Consider the following 17,369-nt stretch of genomic DNA (forward strand, 5'->3'; position numbering starts at 1 on the left):
AGCGGATGAGAGAGAGAGAGAGAGAGAGAGAATAGGAACGTAGACTTCGACGGACGGAGGCTGTTTTTGGTTTGGGCAGCGGCGAGAGCTGGATTCTGGTACACGACGAACTTTGTGGCCGGATTAGACGAGTCCTTTCTTCCTCCTGCCTCCATTGGTGGAACGATTTGTGTTGATTTGTGATTTGGTGAGTTGGGGTTTAGGGTTTGTTCTATTGTTCCGCCATTGATGAAGCTTTTTGAGTTCTTAGGTTCAAATAGGACCGAAGAGTTTTTTTATAACTGAGTGGGTAATTTACTCTTCAATATATCTACAAAGATATGGGTAATTCCGTAACATATAATCTTGAGTTTTTAGGATAACTTTGATGTTTGATTACTCAACTAAAAGAGTGTTCGACTGTCTAATTGTATTGAAAACTTGTTGATTAGAAATTTGAATTGGTCAAGCAAAGGAGTGTTTGACCGTCTAATTGGTTGTTAATTAGAAATTTGTGTTGCAGTTTTTTTTTGTATTGGAAGGAAGAATCAATAGCATGTGTTTTAGACCGATCTTCTGGATTAGGACTCCATTGTCGTTGTTACCAGCGTAACTTGTGTTCCCCTGCTGTTGCATCCATCTCGATCGAGAGAGAGAGAGAGAGAGAGAGAGAGAGAGAGAGAGAGATGAAAAAGACGAAAGTGGAAGGAGAGGTTCTCAGGCAGTGGGAGAGGTGGGTGGTGGCAGCGACGACAGGTGAGTGGTGGTCGGGTGGTTGTGGTGGGGGGAATGGGTGGTTAGAGTGTGAAAGATTGTAGAGATAGAGAGATAATATATGTATTTGTTTAATATATAATCAAAATTCTTTTATTTATTATTTTTTATAATTGTTTATTTTATTAATTAAAGTAAAATGACCAAAATACCCTTATGTGAGTAAGAAAGCAACAAATCCTTACTCGAAGAGAGGGAGAGATAGTTTATGATCGAAGACCACGAACTTTAGGAATGGGGTCAGTGCAAAGCAGAAGATGAATTCATTGGTAGAATGTCAAGGTCAAATCGTGAAAGCAAAGTGAGTCTTAAGTCTACGCAACTAATGGTAGGGGGATCACTAGGTCAGATTTAACCATAAAAAATAACTGAGTTAGGGCTAAAGGACATAACTTGCAAGGGTTTGCAAACATCGAGTACGTCTTTTGTAATTTTTGAAGATAAAGGACACACTTTGCAATATAGTGTCAAACATAAATGACGATTTTTGTAATTTACTCACATATTTAATAAATCAATAATTATCTCTAATCTCCACATATAATAAAAGAAACCATGTTAGGGACACATGACGTTCTATGAAGCAGTCTTAATTATTTTTTTAAATGTTTATTATGGAAAGTCGTTTATTGATAATATTAAATTTAAATTTTGTAAAAGAGATTTTAATGATAAAGACAAAGATAACTGATAATATATATTAATTATTATAATCGTATATTAATTATTAAAATATAAAAAAATATATTAGCGTTTTAAATATTTATAAAGATAAAGATTTTATTTAATTTGTAGTTTCAATTGTTTTTATATTTTGATGATAAGAAAAAGGATAACTGATAATCACATATTAAAATAAAAATATTTATTTTAATCAACTGTTTCGTTAAAAGGATTTGTTCAATATATATAGAACATATATATTTTTTATACATTTCTAGTGGTGGTCGAAGTAGTCGGCCTTTGGATATAGCTCCAAAAGGGTGGATTTACACGTGGAAAACAGTTAGCCGTTAAAAAAAAGAATCATATTTCTAATAAAGGATCTTATTATCCCGTTTTACACTCCAATGAAATAATAATATTAAATCATAATATCCAGCTTATTTCTTGTATATTTAATATTTTTTACTAAAATATTTCTTTTCTTTTTTTCTGCTGATTATCTGACATCAAGTAATACGTAAGTTTCTAACCTGATAATAAATAAAAAAACAAAGTAAAATGTTATAAATCATGTAATACACAACTCTCTAACCTAATAAAAAATAAAGTGAGATGTTACAATAAGTAAATAATACCTCAAAGTTTCTTTTGTTAGAAAACACATCTTGATGACTAAATGTTTTAACAGATTACATTATTCGTGTAAGATATGTGTTTATTTAAATCGCGCAATACACCGGTTTTTAAAAGATGTAACTATTTCATTACTTAGTATATATAAACTTATATTTATTCAACCCGTGTAATACACGAGGTTCTAACCTAGTTAAAATATAAAAGACTACCCATGGCATTATAGCCTAGTGGTATCTTGGTGGTGGGATAAGGCTTATGACCATTAGGTCATGGGTTCGATTCTCACAAAGGGGGTTTTTCCCAGATTTATTGGGTTTCCTCCTGAATTGGTGTATAGGCATTATTGCCTAGTGGAGATGGATATGATCGGGTGGTTCTGCTGGTGGCACGATGATACTCCAGTGGTCCGTCAGTGATCCAAATTTGCCGTTCAAAAAAAAAATATAAAAGACTCAATAAATAATTCACTCTCTATAACCCATCTTTGATCCTATCTCCTTAATTCAAGATAAAATTCTTTAAGTGATTAGTGATCATTGATCGGGGCTTGCTTGAAATTTGGCCGAGTAACACTGTTTTGAGGCCTAAAACGTAATTCAATCTTGAGACTTTTTTGGTACAAATAAACAAAACTTCTAACTAATAATTCTTTTTTATCCCTAACTGTGTGGGTGGACTTCATACTAGTTTTTTAGTACCAACCCCTGAGATTTTTAATTTTTCTTTGAAAAGATCAATCTATACATGATATATTTGAAAAACAAAGCAAAAGAAAATGAGTATCATATTCGTTTAAGTCAACTTATTTATTCTTTCTAAATGGTTAAACAATGTTGTGTTCAGTGTATTACCTTTTTGTGGTCATGATTACCTCCGAAAGTTCAATGTAGCTTTTAGTTTTATAGGTTACAATGACAAGCTATTATAGTTTATGTAAGACAATCCAAACAAAATATCAGGCGTAGAGACACACAAGCATAGAAAAAACCCAACCTTGGTGTAAAATGCTTGGGTTCGCCACTACGTAATTGGACCGACAACGATAAACTAAAATGTGTATATTAAGAATATAACTCATAAGAGACACACAAGCATAGAAAAAACCCGACCTTTGTGGAAAATTCTCGGATTCGCCACTACGTAATTAGAGCGAACGATAAACTAAAATGTGTTTATTAAGAATATAACTTATAACATAATATAATAAGTTAATCAAATAAAATAAAATTTGTGGGGCCTAAAGTTGGGGCATAATTAATTGCCTCAAATTAGTCTTCAAAATCAATAATGGATTAATGGCTACTTAGGCTACTAGGTATTGCGATGAACCAAAACTCTATAGCCATCCTACACATTTTCATCCCCTCTATTACTATCCGCCATTATCACCCTATGGGATGTGGTGATAATCCTCCACGTCACCCATCATCACAATTAAATGAAGAGAGAAGGAGAAGAGAGATGTGGATAGATCGTTGTAGGCGTGAAGATCTCCCGATCATGATGAGCCTAGGACCGTGGGGATGGTATTGGGATCTTGGTGGTCGTATCCCATAATCCCATACCTACCTACCAGCCTTATAGAGGCTCTTCTTGCATTCATTATTGAAGTCTGCTTTACCCTTTGGGTAATGATGGCAACTTTGGCAAATTAGATAACAAGTCATTTTCAATATATGCCTAACATGTTCGGTTAAATGGGTTGACATGTAAATTCTTTTTGGTGTCACTTTTTAATTTTTATATGCCTAATATATTCGGTTAAATGGGTTGACATGTAAATTCTTTTTGGTGTCCACTATTTAATTTTTATAAAAAAAATCTGTAACAGTATCTCTTTTTATACATAGCTGATGATATCATGCTCCTTTACTTTAATTGAATTAATAAAACGGGAAAATTACCCAAATGTCACTTGACCAACCAAAATTACCAAAATGTCACCCTCCTACGTCTATGGACGGACTCCTGCGACATGGGATGCGCCCGTCTGTCAACTTGAAGAGTTCATGAATAAGGAGGTTACATGTGTCCGACAAAGGTGATGTGTCGACAGTGGACTCCTCCTATATACTTGGCAGACTCCTTCCATATACTTGACATACTCCTCTCATATACTTGGCAGACTCCTCCCATTGGCTCGACAGACTACTCCCATATACTTGGCAGACTCCTCCCATTGGCTCGGCTGACTCTTCCCAACGGCTTGACGGACTCCTCATATTTTGGCTGACTCCTCCCATTGCTCGGCTGACTCCTCACATTTCTTTTTAATTCTATCAAATATTTATATCTATTTAATATAACAATATAACATAAAACATTACAACATAATTTAAACATTACAATATAACTTAAATATTACAACCTAAAAACGTGATATAGCATGTCATTAAAAAAAGACATTTAAATATAATTTTTCAAAATTTCAAACACCGAAAGGTGACATAAATTTTGAAATTACCTGGCACCTTCCAGAGTTTACTTGGACTAATTCAGCGTCAATAAGTTTATTTATTCATTCAAAGATCTCATTTATGTCCACATATATTGATTTTGAAATTACCGGGCACCTTCAAGAGTTTACTTGACTAATTCAGCGTCAATAAATGTGGGATTTGACTTATGTGTTTACTTGACTTTGCCTTTACATGGAATATAAATACTTGGAATACAAATGCTTGAATATAAATGTAATTTATCTTGTAAATTACAATCAAGAGACAATTTTTACTCAACCAATATGACTCCTAGACTTTCGTTTTCTAGTTTCTCTTCTTTTCACTTGTGCCTTCTTGTTGTTTTGGCCTTGTTTCGTTCATGCTCATCCAAACAAAACTCTGAACATGTATTATGCATTGACGCCGAGAGACAAGCACTTCTCCGGTTCAAGCATGGCTTGACTGATGAAACTCATCGACTTGCATCCTGGGTTGCCGAGAACAAAGATTGTTGCAACTGGTATGGGATTACTTGTGATAATTCTACAGGTCATGTTCATCGGGTTCATCTTCCTGGACATGGTGGTCATTGTCCTGCTTATTCAGCTAGTTACTTCACTGAAAAAGAATACACAGATGCATCAAAGCAGAGATTGAAAGGGGATATAAGTAGATCCTTGTTGGACCTAAAGCAACTCAAGCATTTGGACTTGAGTTGCAATGATTTTAGAGGGATCCAAGTTCCTAAATTCATTGGTTCTCTTCAAAACCTTAAATATCTTAACCTTTCGAATTCCAAATTTGGTGGAACTATCCCTCCACAACTAGGGAATCTTTCAAACTTGAACGTCCTTTGTCTTGGAAGTTTTCATGAATTCAACGAGGAATCAACAAGCATGATGAATATGCAGTGGTTGTCTGGTCTTGGTATGTTGCATCACCTGGATATGAGTGGTGTGGACCTTAGCGAGGCAGTTGATTGGCTTCAGGTGATCAATACACTTCCTTCTTTGGTTGAACTACATTTATCTAGTTGTGCACTCTCAGATATTCATCCATATGTTCATCGTCTTAATCTAACGTCCCTTTCCTTACTTGATCTTTCTGGTAACTATTTTTATATATCCGCGCCGCCACAGTGGATATCTAGTATGACCAGTCTGGTTTCTTTAGATTTAAGTATGGGCTTTCTTGGCCCTCTTCCTAGCTTCCGCAATTTGACATCTCTTGAATTTCTTTATCTGAATGGTAACAATTTGATGAACTCCTCATTAGTATTAGAAGAATTGTCCAATAGTAACCTCATCTCATTAGGTATTAGTTCTTGTGGTATTTCAAGTACACTTATCGATTCACTTCACAACTTAACCTCTCTTCTTAGCCTTGACCTTTCATACAATCAACTCACCAGGATAATACCTAAATCATTAGGTAACCTTTGTAATGTAAGAGAGATTGATTTGTCATGGAATAGTTTTGGTAATATTACTCTTACATATCTTCTTAAAAGTTTTCTTGAATGCAAATCACCTGCCTTAGAGTCATTGTCCTTGCGTGGGAACTATATAGATAGTATAATTCCTCTTACTATAGGACAATTATCTCTTCTAAGGAGGTTAGATATTAGTCTAAATCAAGTTTCTGGTCCCATACCATACTCAATGGGGCGATTATCTTCATTGGAGGTGTTGGATCTTTCAGATAACCGCATAAACGGCAGCCTTCCCAATTGGATTGGACGACTATCATCATTGAAGGAGTTAATTCTTTCAAATAACCAACTAGATGGCAACCTTCCTGATAGCCTTGGTCAAATTTCAAAGTTGAATTCTTTAGGTTTTTCTAACAATTCGTTGACGGGTGTTGTGACAGAATCTCACTTTGCAAAACTAGTGAGCTTGAATTATCTAGATGGAGCAGGAAACAACTTAACTTTCAGACCGCAAGTTGAAAGCTGGATTCCCGCTTTCCAGTTGCGGGAACTTTATTTGAACTCTTGGGTTTTAGGGCCTGACTTTCCATTGTGGTTGCAATCACAAAAGAAATTAACGGAATTGGACATAAGTAACACACACATTTCATCACCCATGCCGGAGTCATTTTTTGATTCATTTCCCAATCTAGCTTACTTAGATATGTCAGAAAATCGCATCCAAGGAAATATAACGTTGTTGGTTATCCCTGCAACACTTGAGGAAGTCAACTTAAGCTTCAACGAATTGCTAGGATCACTACAACATTTATTGTGTTCCAATGGTGTCACAAAAATAAAGTTTCTTAACTTGGGAAATAATAATTTGTCTGGCGTCATTCGAGACTGCTGGGAGAAGTGGCCGAGTTTAGGAGTCTTAAACTTGGAGAATAACAATTTGTCTGGTGAGATTCCAAGAACATTGGGTTCTATAGATTCCTTAGAATTCTTAAGCATGCGCGGGAATAAGATCTCAGGACGTTTACCGTCTTCTCTTATGAAATTGATGAAATTAAAGGTCCTTCAACTTGGCAGAAATGAACTTACTGGGAGAATTCCAACATGGATTGGGACAAAACTCACTCTTTTGAGATTACTCAACCTTAGAGCTAACAATTTGGACGGAAGTATTTCTCATGAGATATGTTATCTTAACGATGTTCAAATCTTGGATCTTGCTCATAATAATCTTGATGGAAATATTCCAAGTTGTTTTAACAACTTTAGCATCCTTTCCGGCATAGAAGCTACCCCAAGTGATCTTTTTGCTTTCAACTTTGGCCGTGGACCAGCTTATACTATTATTGGTGATTCATTGGTGATAAAGGGACGAGAAGACACATATAACACCATTCTTGGACTAGTGATGTTGCTGGACCTTTCGAGTAACAATCTCGTTGGGCATATTCCAAGTGAACTAACATCTCTGACAGAGTTAAGATCATTGAATTTATCAAGAAATCATTTGACCGGAAGGATCCCAGAGAAGATTGGTGGCATGAAGTCACTTGAATCATTTGATTTATCATTGAACAATCTTTATGGGGAACTTCCCATTAGCTTGTCAATGCTGAATTTCTTGAGTAGCTTCAATGTGTCCAACAACAATTTCAGTGGAAGAATTCCAACGAGTACTCAGCTCCAAAGCATGAAAGAGTCCAGCTTCTTAGGTAACAAACTTTGTGGAGCTCCACTAACTCAAAATAAAGGTTGTGTACCTCGTACTTCAACAACTAATACAAGCCAAGAAGAAAAAGAAGACGGCGGGGGAGATTGGGGGTTAATTATTAGTATAGTGGTTGGTTTTGTTACTGGATTTTGGATAATTTTGGGTCCATTGATAGTGAAGAGATCATGGAGGATAGCATATTTTAATTTCTTAAGTAGATTGAGCTATATGGTTTATAATGTTACGCGTAAGTATTGTTGTCACATGTTTTCTAAGTTATGAAAAAGATTGGAGATGTTGTAATAGGTTTCATGTTATAAGTCATAATAACGTTGTATACTTGAATTTAATAAAGTTTTAAGCTTGTATTTTGGACGAATATACAATGTTGTCTTGGTTGCTTTAGTAAAACCATATAACCAGTGAAGGTTGTATTTTTTTTCTAAATAACTAAAACACAAAGCCCTTTGAAAACATCTACTGTTTCCCTCTTTCATTCAAAGTAATAATATTGCTTTGTTTAAAATTCGTAAAGGTTTCTTTGCTAAACCATATGTTTAGTTATTACGCTTAGAAATGACATAATACACACACATACAATAACTAATTACACATAAGCCAAAGCTGTGGTTTCGCACTTTCGCTCCATACTCACAATTGTTCATAGGGTGTTAATGAAAACTATATTTGATTTTGATCAATTCCTATAAGAGTTACCAAACCTAAAATGATTCCTCAAAACCGTTAGTAAATAAACTTAATTATATTTATATGTTATGTATTATTAAATTTAGGATTATATTGTTGGTGCACTTGTGTCTGTACTTTGTCTGTATTCGGTCTGTATGTAAACGATGTCCTAAATCAGTCTGTAAGTTGACCAAGTTAACTATCCTCCTAGTTTGACTTGGACAACATGATGTTTGTCTGGATCGAAGGATAGCCTCGAAGGATACAACTGATCCTTCGAGGTGCTCGAAAGATATGGTTCGACCATGGTTCGACCATTAGGCATCGAAGGATGATCCTTCGATGTCCATGCTGATCTTTCGGACACATTGTCATCGACAGATGATCCTTCGGACCATCTATCGATCCTTCGACCAAGACCTGTTATATATGGGTATAAATACCCATGCAGTGTGTTAGTGTTAGTAATAGATGCACATTTGGAGAGTTAGAGAAACTCTGCTGGAAAACACACACACACACACTTTAGAGAGTTTGCAAACAAGATTGTAAACATTGTGCTTGTAACCGTAAACCTTCATACGTATTAATACAGTGGTGTTAATCGGTGAACTTTGTGTGTTCTTGTGTTTGTTCTTGCATCATCCCGGTTTGCCCGCTAGCTTGGATTCCGCACTCGCTAGTGGGTTAGTATAACAAGGTTTAGGTTTGTTCTCGATCCTCCGAGAAAAGGGACCTACAAGTGGTATCAGAGCCTCGCTCTTTACCTTGTTTAAAACCGGTTTGTTCAAGTTCTTGGTGTGTTTGGACACTTGGTTTAGCACCCGTTTTTGGTAGTTTTCTGCATAAAAACGCGTACTAAACCTATCGGGAGTGTTCGGGGTCGGTTTGGGTAACATAAAAATCGTGTTTGTAAAACTTTGATTTTTCCGGCCATATTCCGATTTGTTTCCGGTGACCAGATCTTGAAGATAAGGTTGCTTATTTTGGCAAAAATTTTTGAAAGTCAATTGTTTGGTGAAAAGTTGTTGCAGAACCATCCTTTCTGCCGAAAGTTGGTACATCAACACATCACCTTTTTCACCAACCCGTCGTACTTTGTGTCAGTGTGTCAGAGCTGTCGAAAGATATCCTTCGACATCGAAAGATATCCTTCGACATCTTTCGATCAAAGGCAGCTCGAAAGATAAGCATCCTTCGAGTGGTCTTTCGAAGTCTAAGGGTTATCCTTCGTAGTTGGAATCTTTTCGAAAGTTGGTTGTCCGAAAGATAAGGATACGTCTCGAAAGATAAGGATCTTTCATTGTGAATCCTTCGAGATCAGTATTCGAAAGATATAAATCTTTCGAACATTGAATCTTTCGTGATAATCAGTCGAAAGATAAGGATCTTTCATTGTGAATCTTTCGAAGACTTTGCTCGAAACTCAACAGTCATCTTTCGATCACTGTTGATCCTTCGAACAAGTCTTGATCTTTCGATCAGATTGTATCTTTCAATTGTTGTCTGTTTGTTGTTAACAGTTTGTGGTGTGTAGGTTATTTGTTAATTTTTGATCACAATGAGTTGCACAAGTCCTTGGGATTGGAGTACGGATCCACAACCAGATCTGAAACAGATGTCGATGGCTGAATATATGACGAGTGCCATTCCAAAACAACAACAATCAATAAGTTCGTGTCAATGGGCTTTGGTGTCAAAGCAAAATCAAGACATGCAGAATTTTGTGGCAGAAAGAGGAGAAGGATATGCAGCTACTACTAAGATACGCCAGGATCAGTTGAAGAAGAAATTCGAATCATTTCGTTTCTTAGAGAATGAAACACTAAATGATATAACGAATCGTTATTATCATTTAATGTGTGAAATGCGTGCTTTTGGTGTTCCTACATCTCAACAGGAAATGGTGGCACGGTTTGCTGATGCTCTACCACCAAAGTGGGGTTCATTCATTGAGCAGCTGAAGCATACGGGTACTCTGAATACAATCAACATCTATGAATTCATTGAGAAGCTGGAACACAAGAATGACCAAGAAATCCGGAAAGCTCAGCGAGCTCTTGTTCCTAAAAACACAGAAATGTATTTGCCTGGTTTTGGTCCTTCAGCTAGTTCTAGTCCTGTTCAGCAACCGAAGCTTCAAACTGCTTTTGTGTCCAATACGAGTTCCTTTTCATTTCCTCAGTCAATAGCTGCTCCACAACCTCAATTCGATCCGAGGTCGTACATTCCTGTCCCAACACAGCCACAACCACAACCTCAAGTTTCCACAACAAAACCTCAATTTGAGCAAAGCGTCGATTGTGGTACGGATATACAGTTGGGAAACAGTGACCAAACAATAACTGCATTTTACGCTGAGATTGTCAAGAATGTCAATGATGGTCAATCTTCGGAAGATGATAACAGTTCAGGATATAGTGGCAGTTCAGATGAAGAATCTAATCTAAATGAAAGAATTGATTCTGAAGCTGATAATTTGTCGAATGAGGCTGACAAGAAATCTGACTTGATCGAGAAAGCTGATACTACATCGAAAGAAATGGAGAAGATTCTCACTGAAGATGGATCTTTCTCTTCTCAACCTGTCTCTATGACTAATGTCACAGCTTCTTCAAGTCAGGTAAAGGTTGAAACTCCTAGCATATGTAGTGAATGTGCTAAAATGAAGCATGAATGTGTTGAATTGAGACGTGAATCAGAAACGGTTCATAGTCACAATCAAAGTTTGGTAATTGAACTGGCCAAGTGCAAAGAGGCAAACATGGCGTTAACTCAAAACGAAAAGGAGTTTAAAACTGTGATTGAAACTCTAAAGAAAAGTGTTTCCGAATTGAACAAAGTTGTGTATCATAAACAAGTTAGTATTAATGACTATATCAACCTTGTTGAGGAAACCAAAAAGCAATTAGCCATTGCCCAATGCGAGCATGATGCGATCAAACAAAAATTGGATAGTTATTCTAACTCCCAATTTGTGCTTGATCACATCATCGAGGTTCAACAACCGAAAGGAAATCAGAAGGGGATAGGATATAAGAAATGTCCGCCCCCTTTGATGAACAACTATACCAAAATGCCCGATGAAGAGGAAATGCCCCGGTATGAACCCAGTGTGCCTCTTAACGTTGAGGAATTTGCTACTGGGCTAGGGTTCAAACCGGACAATTCATCGGAGGGCTCATCTGATAACAAAGAAAAGTCATCATGTGCTTCAAATCAAAGTCCTCCAACTATTGAGGACTGTGATTCTTCAGATGATGAATCAGATGTGAATGACCAGGATGAATCACTTGATGAGGCGAAAGGAGTAGAAATTCCAATTGAGAATCATATTCTTTGTGATCCTCCTACTCCTGTCGTGCAACCTGTTGCCAAGAAAGTGATAAATCCTGTCAAAGATGTCAAGAATGACAAAGAAAGTGTGTTTGCTGTTAAAAGCAATGATTTGTTGTACACCTTGGTCGGTGATAGTAAAATTTATTCAGACAAAGATTTTCCAATCAAAAACGTCAATCAATCCTTGATTGACAAAGTGTTTGAAGATACTACAAACCAGTTTTTGGGAAAGAAAATTCCGAGAGTTACTGTAACTCAATGTAATTCAATTCCAAAAGCTGAAATCAGAAAACAATTTGGAAAACAGAAATCACCGACAAAGCCACAACCAATTGCTTTTAAGGGTAAACAACAACAACGAGCTCCAAAGCCAAAGGCTAAGGTTGAAACAAAAGGAGCTCGTTATCAAAAGAAGAGCAAAGATGTTAAATTTGTAGCATCAAAGGGTACCGATAAAATTGAGACTTTTGAAAACAAATCAAACACAGATTTTGTACAAAAAGTCAAGATTTTGAAGCGTAACAGCGATAACAATTACACCCAACACACAAACGGGTGTGATGAACGAGCAAGTACCTCAGGTTCTACAGGTTCAACATCTGCCAGTCGAACAAATTCTCCTAAGTTTGTTGAAAGGAGAACTTGTTTCAAATGTGGGAAGTTTGGGCACATCATTAAAGACTGCACAAACTCGCCCAAACCAAATTTTGTTGAAAGAACCCCCACTGAACGAGGTCACTCACAACGTCGTCCTGTTTCTCCAAAACATGATAAACGCACTATTAAAGAACAAGAAACAAAACAACGACGTAAAAATGTAAAGGTGATCGAAAAGGCTTTAAAACCGGAAACGGTGATTAAAAGGAAACCGAGTTTGTCACAACCATTAAAACCAGAAATTGTACATAATACACAATCTGGTAAACAAAAACAAAAATCTGGTAAACAAAAACAAACTTGGAAACCTAAATCGGGTGAAAGTTCAGGGGGAGGTGTTGTGCTTGAAAATTATCAAGAGGTTGAAATTACATTTTTTGATTCTCAGGGGCAACCCAAGTCTATGAAGGCTTGGGTCCCCCTCTCCAACTAATCTCTGAGTGAGTGTGCAGGAAGTTCCAGGAGGAACTATCGATAGTCATAGGATTATTGATAGTGGAATGTCCTTGCACAAGATAGGCGACAGAAGAAATTGTTGCCTTTGATGGAGAGAAAGAAAAGAAGAAGAAAATGTGATTGAATGATGGTGCAAAATTCGACCAAATGAAGAACGTGCCGAAAATTTGGTCATTCTGGTTCTTGATCGGGTCCGCAGGAACGAATGAAGTGAAATGTGTGTCGATGCCTTGGAGTGCATTGAATATCCGCACACCATTTCTGAAAGAGAAAGTCACAGACCTTCGCTGGTGCAATATGGAAGACCAGCCGGACCCGGAGGTTTACGACCTTGTTGCTGTCAAGAGATTAGTCAGTAGCTACAAAATCGACTTTGAAGTCCACACCGGGTGGATATCAAGTTTGGAAGAACACTTAGATTCCTTGCAATGCATGAAACGGTTGCAGGATACGGTTTTTGAATTTCTAAATCTCTCCTATACTTGTTGATTTTTAAGCTACTTTATGAATTATTATCATCTCATACAGCACTCTTTGGCCTGACACGTTGATCTCAAATATCACCTCACACGTGATTGTTTCTTTGTGAAACTCGTCAATGTTGTCATGGTCCGCACCGCTTACCGACATGCCAATTCATTTTTCCAAAATTTGTTAAATCTTTTCTGATAAAACTTATTTTTGGTAAATGGCATTAAGGTCAAGCAAGAGTAAACCAACATCGGAAAATCATTTTTGTAAATATCTTTGTGTTTTTTAAATTTATCTGAGTTTGTTGATTTTAGGGGGAGTAAATCCAAAAATCGGAAAATACAAAAACATCGAAAAATTTCAAAAACACAAAAACAATAGAAAAACAAAAATGAGTTTCCTGGAGAGCAAAAGAGAAAATGATAGTACATCAGTGGTCTATCCTAACCTCTTTAAACCTTAAATTCAAAACGATAAGCAGCTCTATATAAGATGTATCGGTAGGCTCACAATCATTTTAAAGTGTGCAGGGTGATATAAATCTTAATCGACTGAAGATCAGGTGGGAACCATTCATTGGCATATGGTCTTAGTACCGAAATTTCGTTTGATAGATTGCCGAGGTTCTGAGATATTCGGTCTTTATGCTGCTTATCATCTGGGTATCATGGTTGTATCTTTTACCGAAAAATAACGGGGACGCAAGTCTAGATCTTCCATGATACTATACATACGTGTACATATTACACACTGCATTCGACCTCAATAAGTGATAAACAATCACATGTCCAAATCAAATAAGTGATAAAATATCACATTTATCCGGGTGTCAAGTTCGTCTCTCTGCTGTACGGAAGTACTGACCTGTTCACGGACTTGCACCTGTGCCCTCATGCATATGAAAATCAAGTTCCTCATCAATAAGTGATTATATCACAAAGGACTTGTTTTCAAATCAAAATAAGTGAGTATCTCACAATTTATACGGTCAAACAGATGATAATCGGTATACTCACCGGTAAGATGAACTCTCGTGCATACCTTGATACGGGAATGTGTCGTGATGTGGATGAACACCGGTTGGTAAGTATAAACCATACATTAACGTATCCTCTAAACATGATTACATCTGATAAGTTGAGCTTAAGTGGACAACAATACCGATAATTGTTATAGGATGCTTATCTTAATGTTAACTAACTGAACAACAAGAGTGTTTTGGCATGACCGTACACTGATATGATTCTCTTACCCTCGAAACTCACAAAAAGAATGTTTGTATATATTTATTTATTTACTGCTTAACTTTTATTGTTTTTCTTTTAAACAGTTTCGTCGTTTGGTGCATATCAGCACGACATTAGCGGTGATGTCGTTTGATAACACTCAAAGGATTTTAAATTGTTGTCTTTTTCTTTCAAAAATACCAAAAAGATTTTAGGCGTGTTTTAATATAAACTTTATAAAAGCCAAAAAGATTTCATTTCTACTTTATTTTCGATCGTACGATGTTGGAGCTCGAGTCTTCGTTACCTGAAACCTGAACGAAAACCGAATTGACTAAATCTTCATAAACGGTCGAAATTTGCAAGTTTTGAAAGTTAAAGACTTAATTTGTAAAATTTATTAAACTTTCAAACTGTCGGACGGTGCTTGATTGTGACATGGTCATTCGTGTGTCATTTGCTTATACTATGTTCCAAGCAGTTGTTCTCATTACGCGTTTAGATTTCTTGCATGTGCAGATTCTAAAGGCTAGGAGAACATGGTCGATGACAAGCTTTGGAATGAAGACACGACGAGAAGGCGCTCTAAAGATGAAGATGATCGAGTTGCCGCTGGCCATCATCAACACCACAAGGATCTCACTTCATAAAGTTAAAGTATTTCACGAGCATAACTCAAGGGGGAGCTTATGCTAAGGGGGAGTTTGTTAACACACTGCCTACATGATACGGGTAGTTTGTTGATACACTCTCTGCTTTCAAGACGTGAAGACTTTGAAGATCCTCCGACCATGAAGACTTGAAAGGACATCAGAGTTTTGGAAACTCGAAGACCAAAGACTGTCGAAGTTCGAGACAAGTCTACATCTATAGAAGATAAAGACAAGATAAAGACAAAGCTACAGCCAAGGGGGAGTTTGTTGGTGCACTTGTGTCTGTACTTTGTCTGTATTCGGTCTGTATGTAAACGATGTCCTAAATCAGTCTGTAAGTTGACCAAGTTAACTATCCTCCTAGTTTGACTTGGACAACATGATGTTTGTCTGGATCGAAGGATAGCCTCGAAGGATACAACTGATCCTTCGAGGTGCTCGAAAGATATGGTTCGACCATGGTTCGACCATTAGGCATCGAAGGATGATCCTTCGATGTCCATGCTGATCTTTCGGACACATTGTCATCGACAGATGATCCTTCGGACCATCTATCGATCCTTCGACCAAGACCTGTTATATATGGGTATAAATACCCATGCAGTGTGTTAGTGTTAGTAATAGATGCACATTTGGAGAGTTAGAGAAACTCTGCTGGAAAACACACACACACACACTTTAGAGAGTTTGCAAACAAGATTGTAAACATTGTGCTTGTAACCGTAAACCTTCATACGTATTAATACAGTGGTGTTAATCGGTGAACTTTGTGTGTTCTTGTGTTTGTTCTTGCATCATCCCGGTTTGCCCGCTAGCTTGGATTCCGCACTCGCTAGTGGGTTAGTATAACAAGGTTTAGGTTTGTTCTCGATCCTCCGAGAAAAGGGACCTACATATATGTATATGGGTCAATATTAACGAAGAGGTATGATGGTTGGTGTTACACCGTTTCCCGCAGAATGTAACCGCCACATAACCGTCTTTCATAATGTATATAAGAAACTTGCCGGCAATCTTTGCCGGGCACTAAGACAATTTCATTTCATACGAATTGTCCAAACTATTTCTCCTTCGTTACCATATTCCCACTCTGTTCTATTGTTCAATTGTGACTCACCATGAAAACCAATTCAAAGAATTCCGGTCACGCTTCCGCTGATGTGAAACCGGATATCCAACATAGTGGTATCAGAGCCTCGGTGGGGAACTCGAAGAAAATCGATCGATATTATACGATTCCGGGCACAACCGGATGAAGAACGAAACAGAGGATACAGAGACGGAGACGAATTCAACCCCGATCGCACACGAATGTTTGCAAGAATGAAGCGAGAAACGATGCCATGCAGACACTGTTCCGATGAAATGAATGAAAAAAGAAGGAGGATGCGATTGGAACAAGATGTTCCAACAATGAATTACGACTGCAAGAAGAACCGTTGAATAGCGAACGGAATCGATAAGGATTCCCAGAATTTAAAAAAATGGACAAGTAAGTGTCCCAAGTTCCAGCCATGTGAGGGCTGAAGACGGCTATGATGTCACACCCTGGCTTTGCGGAAGCGTGGGTTATTTGGTGTGACTTCTTAATACCATTGCAACAATCATAACATTTCTATATGATTAAAAACATAAGATGTTCACCCATAAATAAAGTTTAGAAAAATACCATATTATACTTGTCTTAAAACAACAATCGCCAAAATAAGTTACAACCCATGGCTTGATTTAATGAGTTCGTAAAAACTTAGCAAAAGACTTTAAACGATACTAGGTTTAGAGTTATGTAACCCGTCCAGGAAGAAGTTACACCTTCTAAACCCGGAATGACTTCTTTATTCAAACGCAGCTTGAAATATATATGCATACCGTGCCAGATCCGTTAGTTTCCTGAAATACATGTAGTTTGAAAAGTCAACATAAAGTTGAGCGAGTTCATGTGTATGTGAGTTGATATAAACCTTTGTAAAATGTCCGTGTGTATGAAAATTCCTGGTATGAAGCAATAAGGAAAAAGAGATCAATTAATGTGTAGCTAATACATTAATAAGTGAAATGTCCTAGGAAGCACTCAAACCTGTAACGCGTATTTCATACCGGTCCTTCCGGCGGAACGACATAGTCACCACATGCAGCCACACGCTGGCTCATGTGTGGGGCTCGCAACACCCGATAGATCTATCACTCATGCCTCTCGGTCCTTATACAAGGATTAAAGGTCTTACGATAATAGCCTACCCA

The 17,369-nt window shown here is 37.2% G+C and overlaps 1 protein-coding gene across 1 annotated transcript; it reads left to right on the forward strand.

Moving 5' to 3' along the window:
• The first annotated feature begins 4,798 nt into the window (after positions 1-4,798).
• LOC110932954 (receptor-like protein EIX2) lies at positions 4,799-7,918 on the forward strand. Its single transcript, XM_022176204.1, has one exon. The coding sequence runs from the start codon at positions 4,799-4,801 to the stop codon at positions 7,916-7,918; it is 3,120 nt and encodes a 1,039-aa protein (XP_022031896.1).
• The last annotated feature ends 9,451 nt before the right edge of the window (positions 7,919-17,369 follow it).

The sequence above is a fragment of the Helianthus annuus genome, chromosome 4, assembly GCF_002127325.2.
Source record: "Helianthus annuus cultivar XRQ/B chromosome 4, HanXRQr2.0-SUNRISE, whole genome shotgun sequence".
Taxonomy (NCBI): Eukaryota; Viridiplantae; Streptophyta; class Magnoliopsida; order Asterales; family Asteraceae; genus Helianthus; species Helianthus annuus.

What these genes read in the sequence shown, in the direction of transcription:
- LOC110932954 (XM_022176204.1), top strand. Translation starts at nt 4,799, where the DNA reads ATGACTCCTAGACTTTCGTTTTCTAGTTTCTCTTCTTTTCACTTGTGC.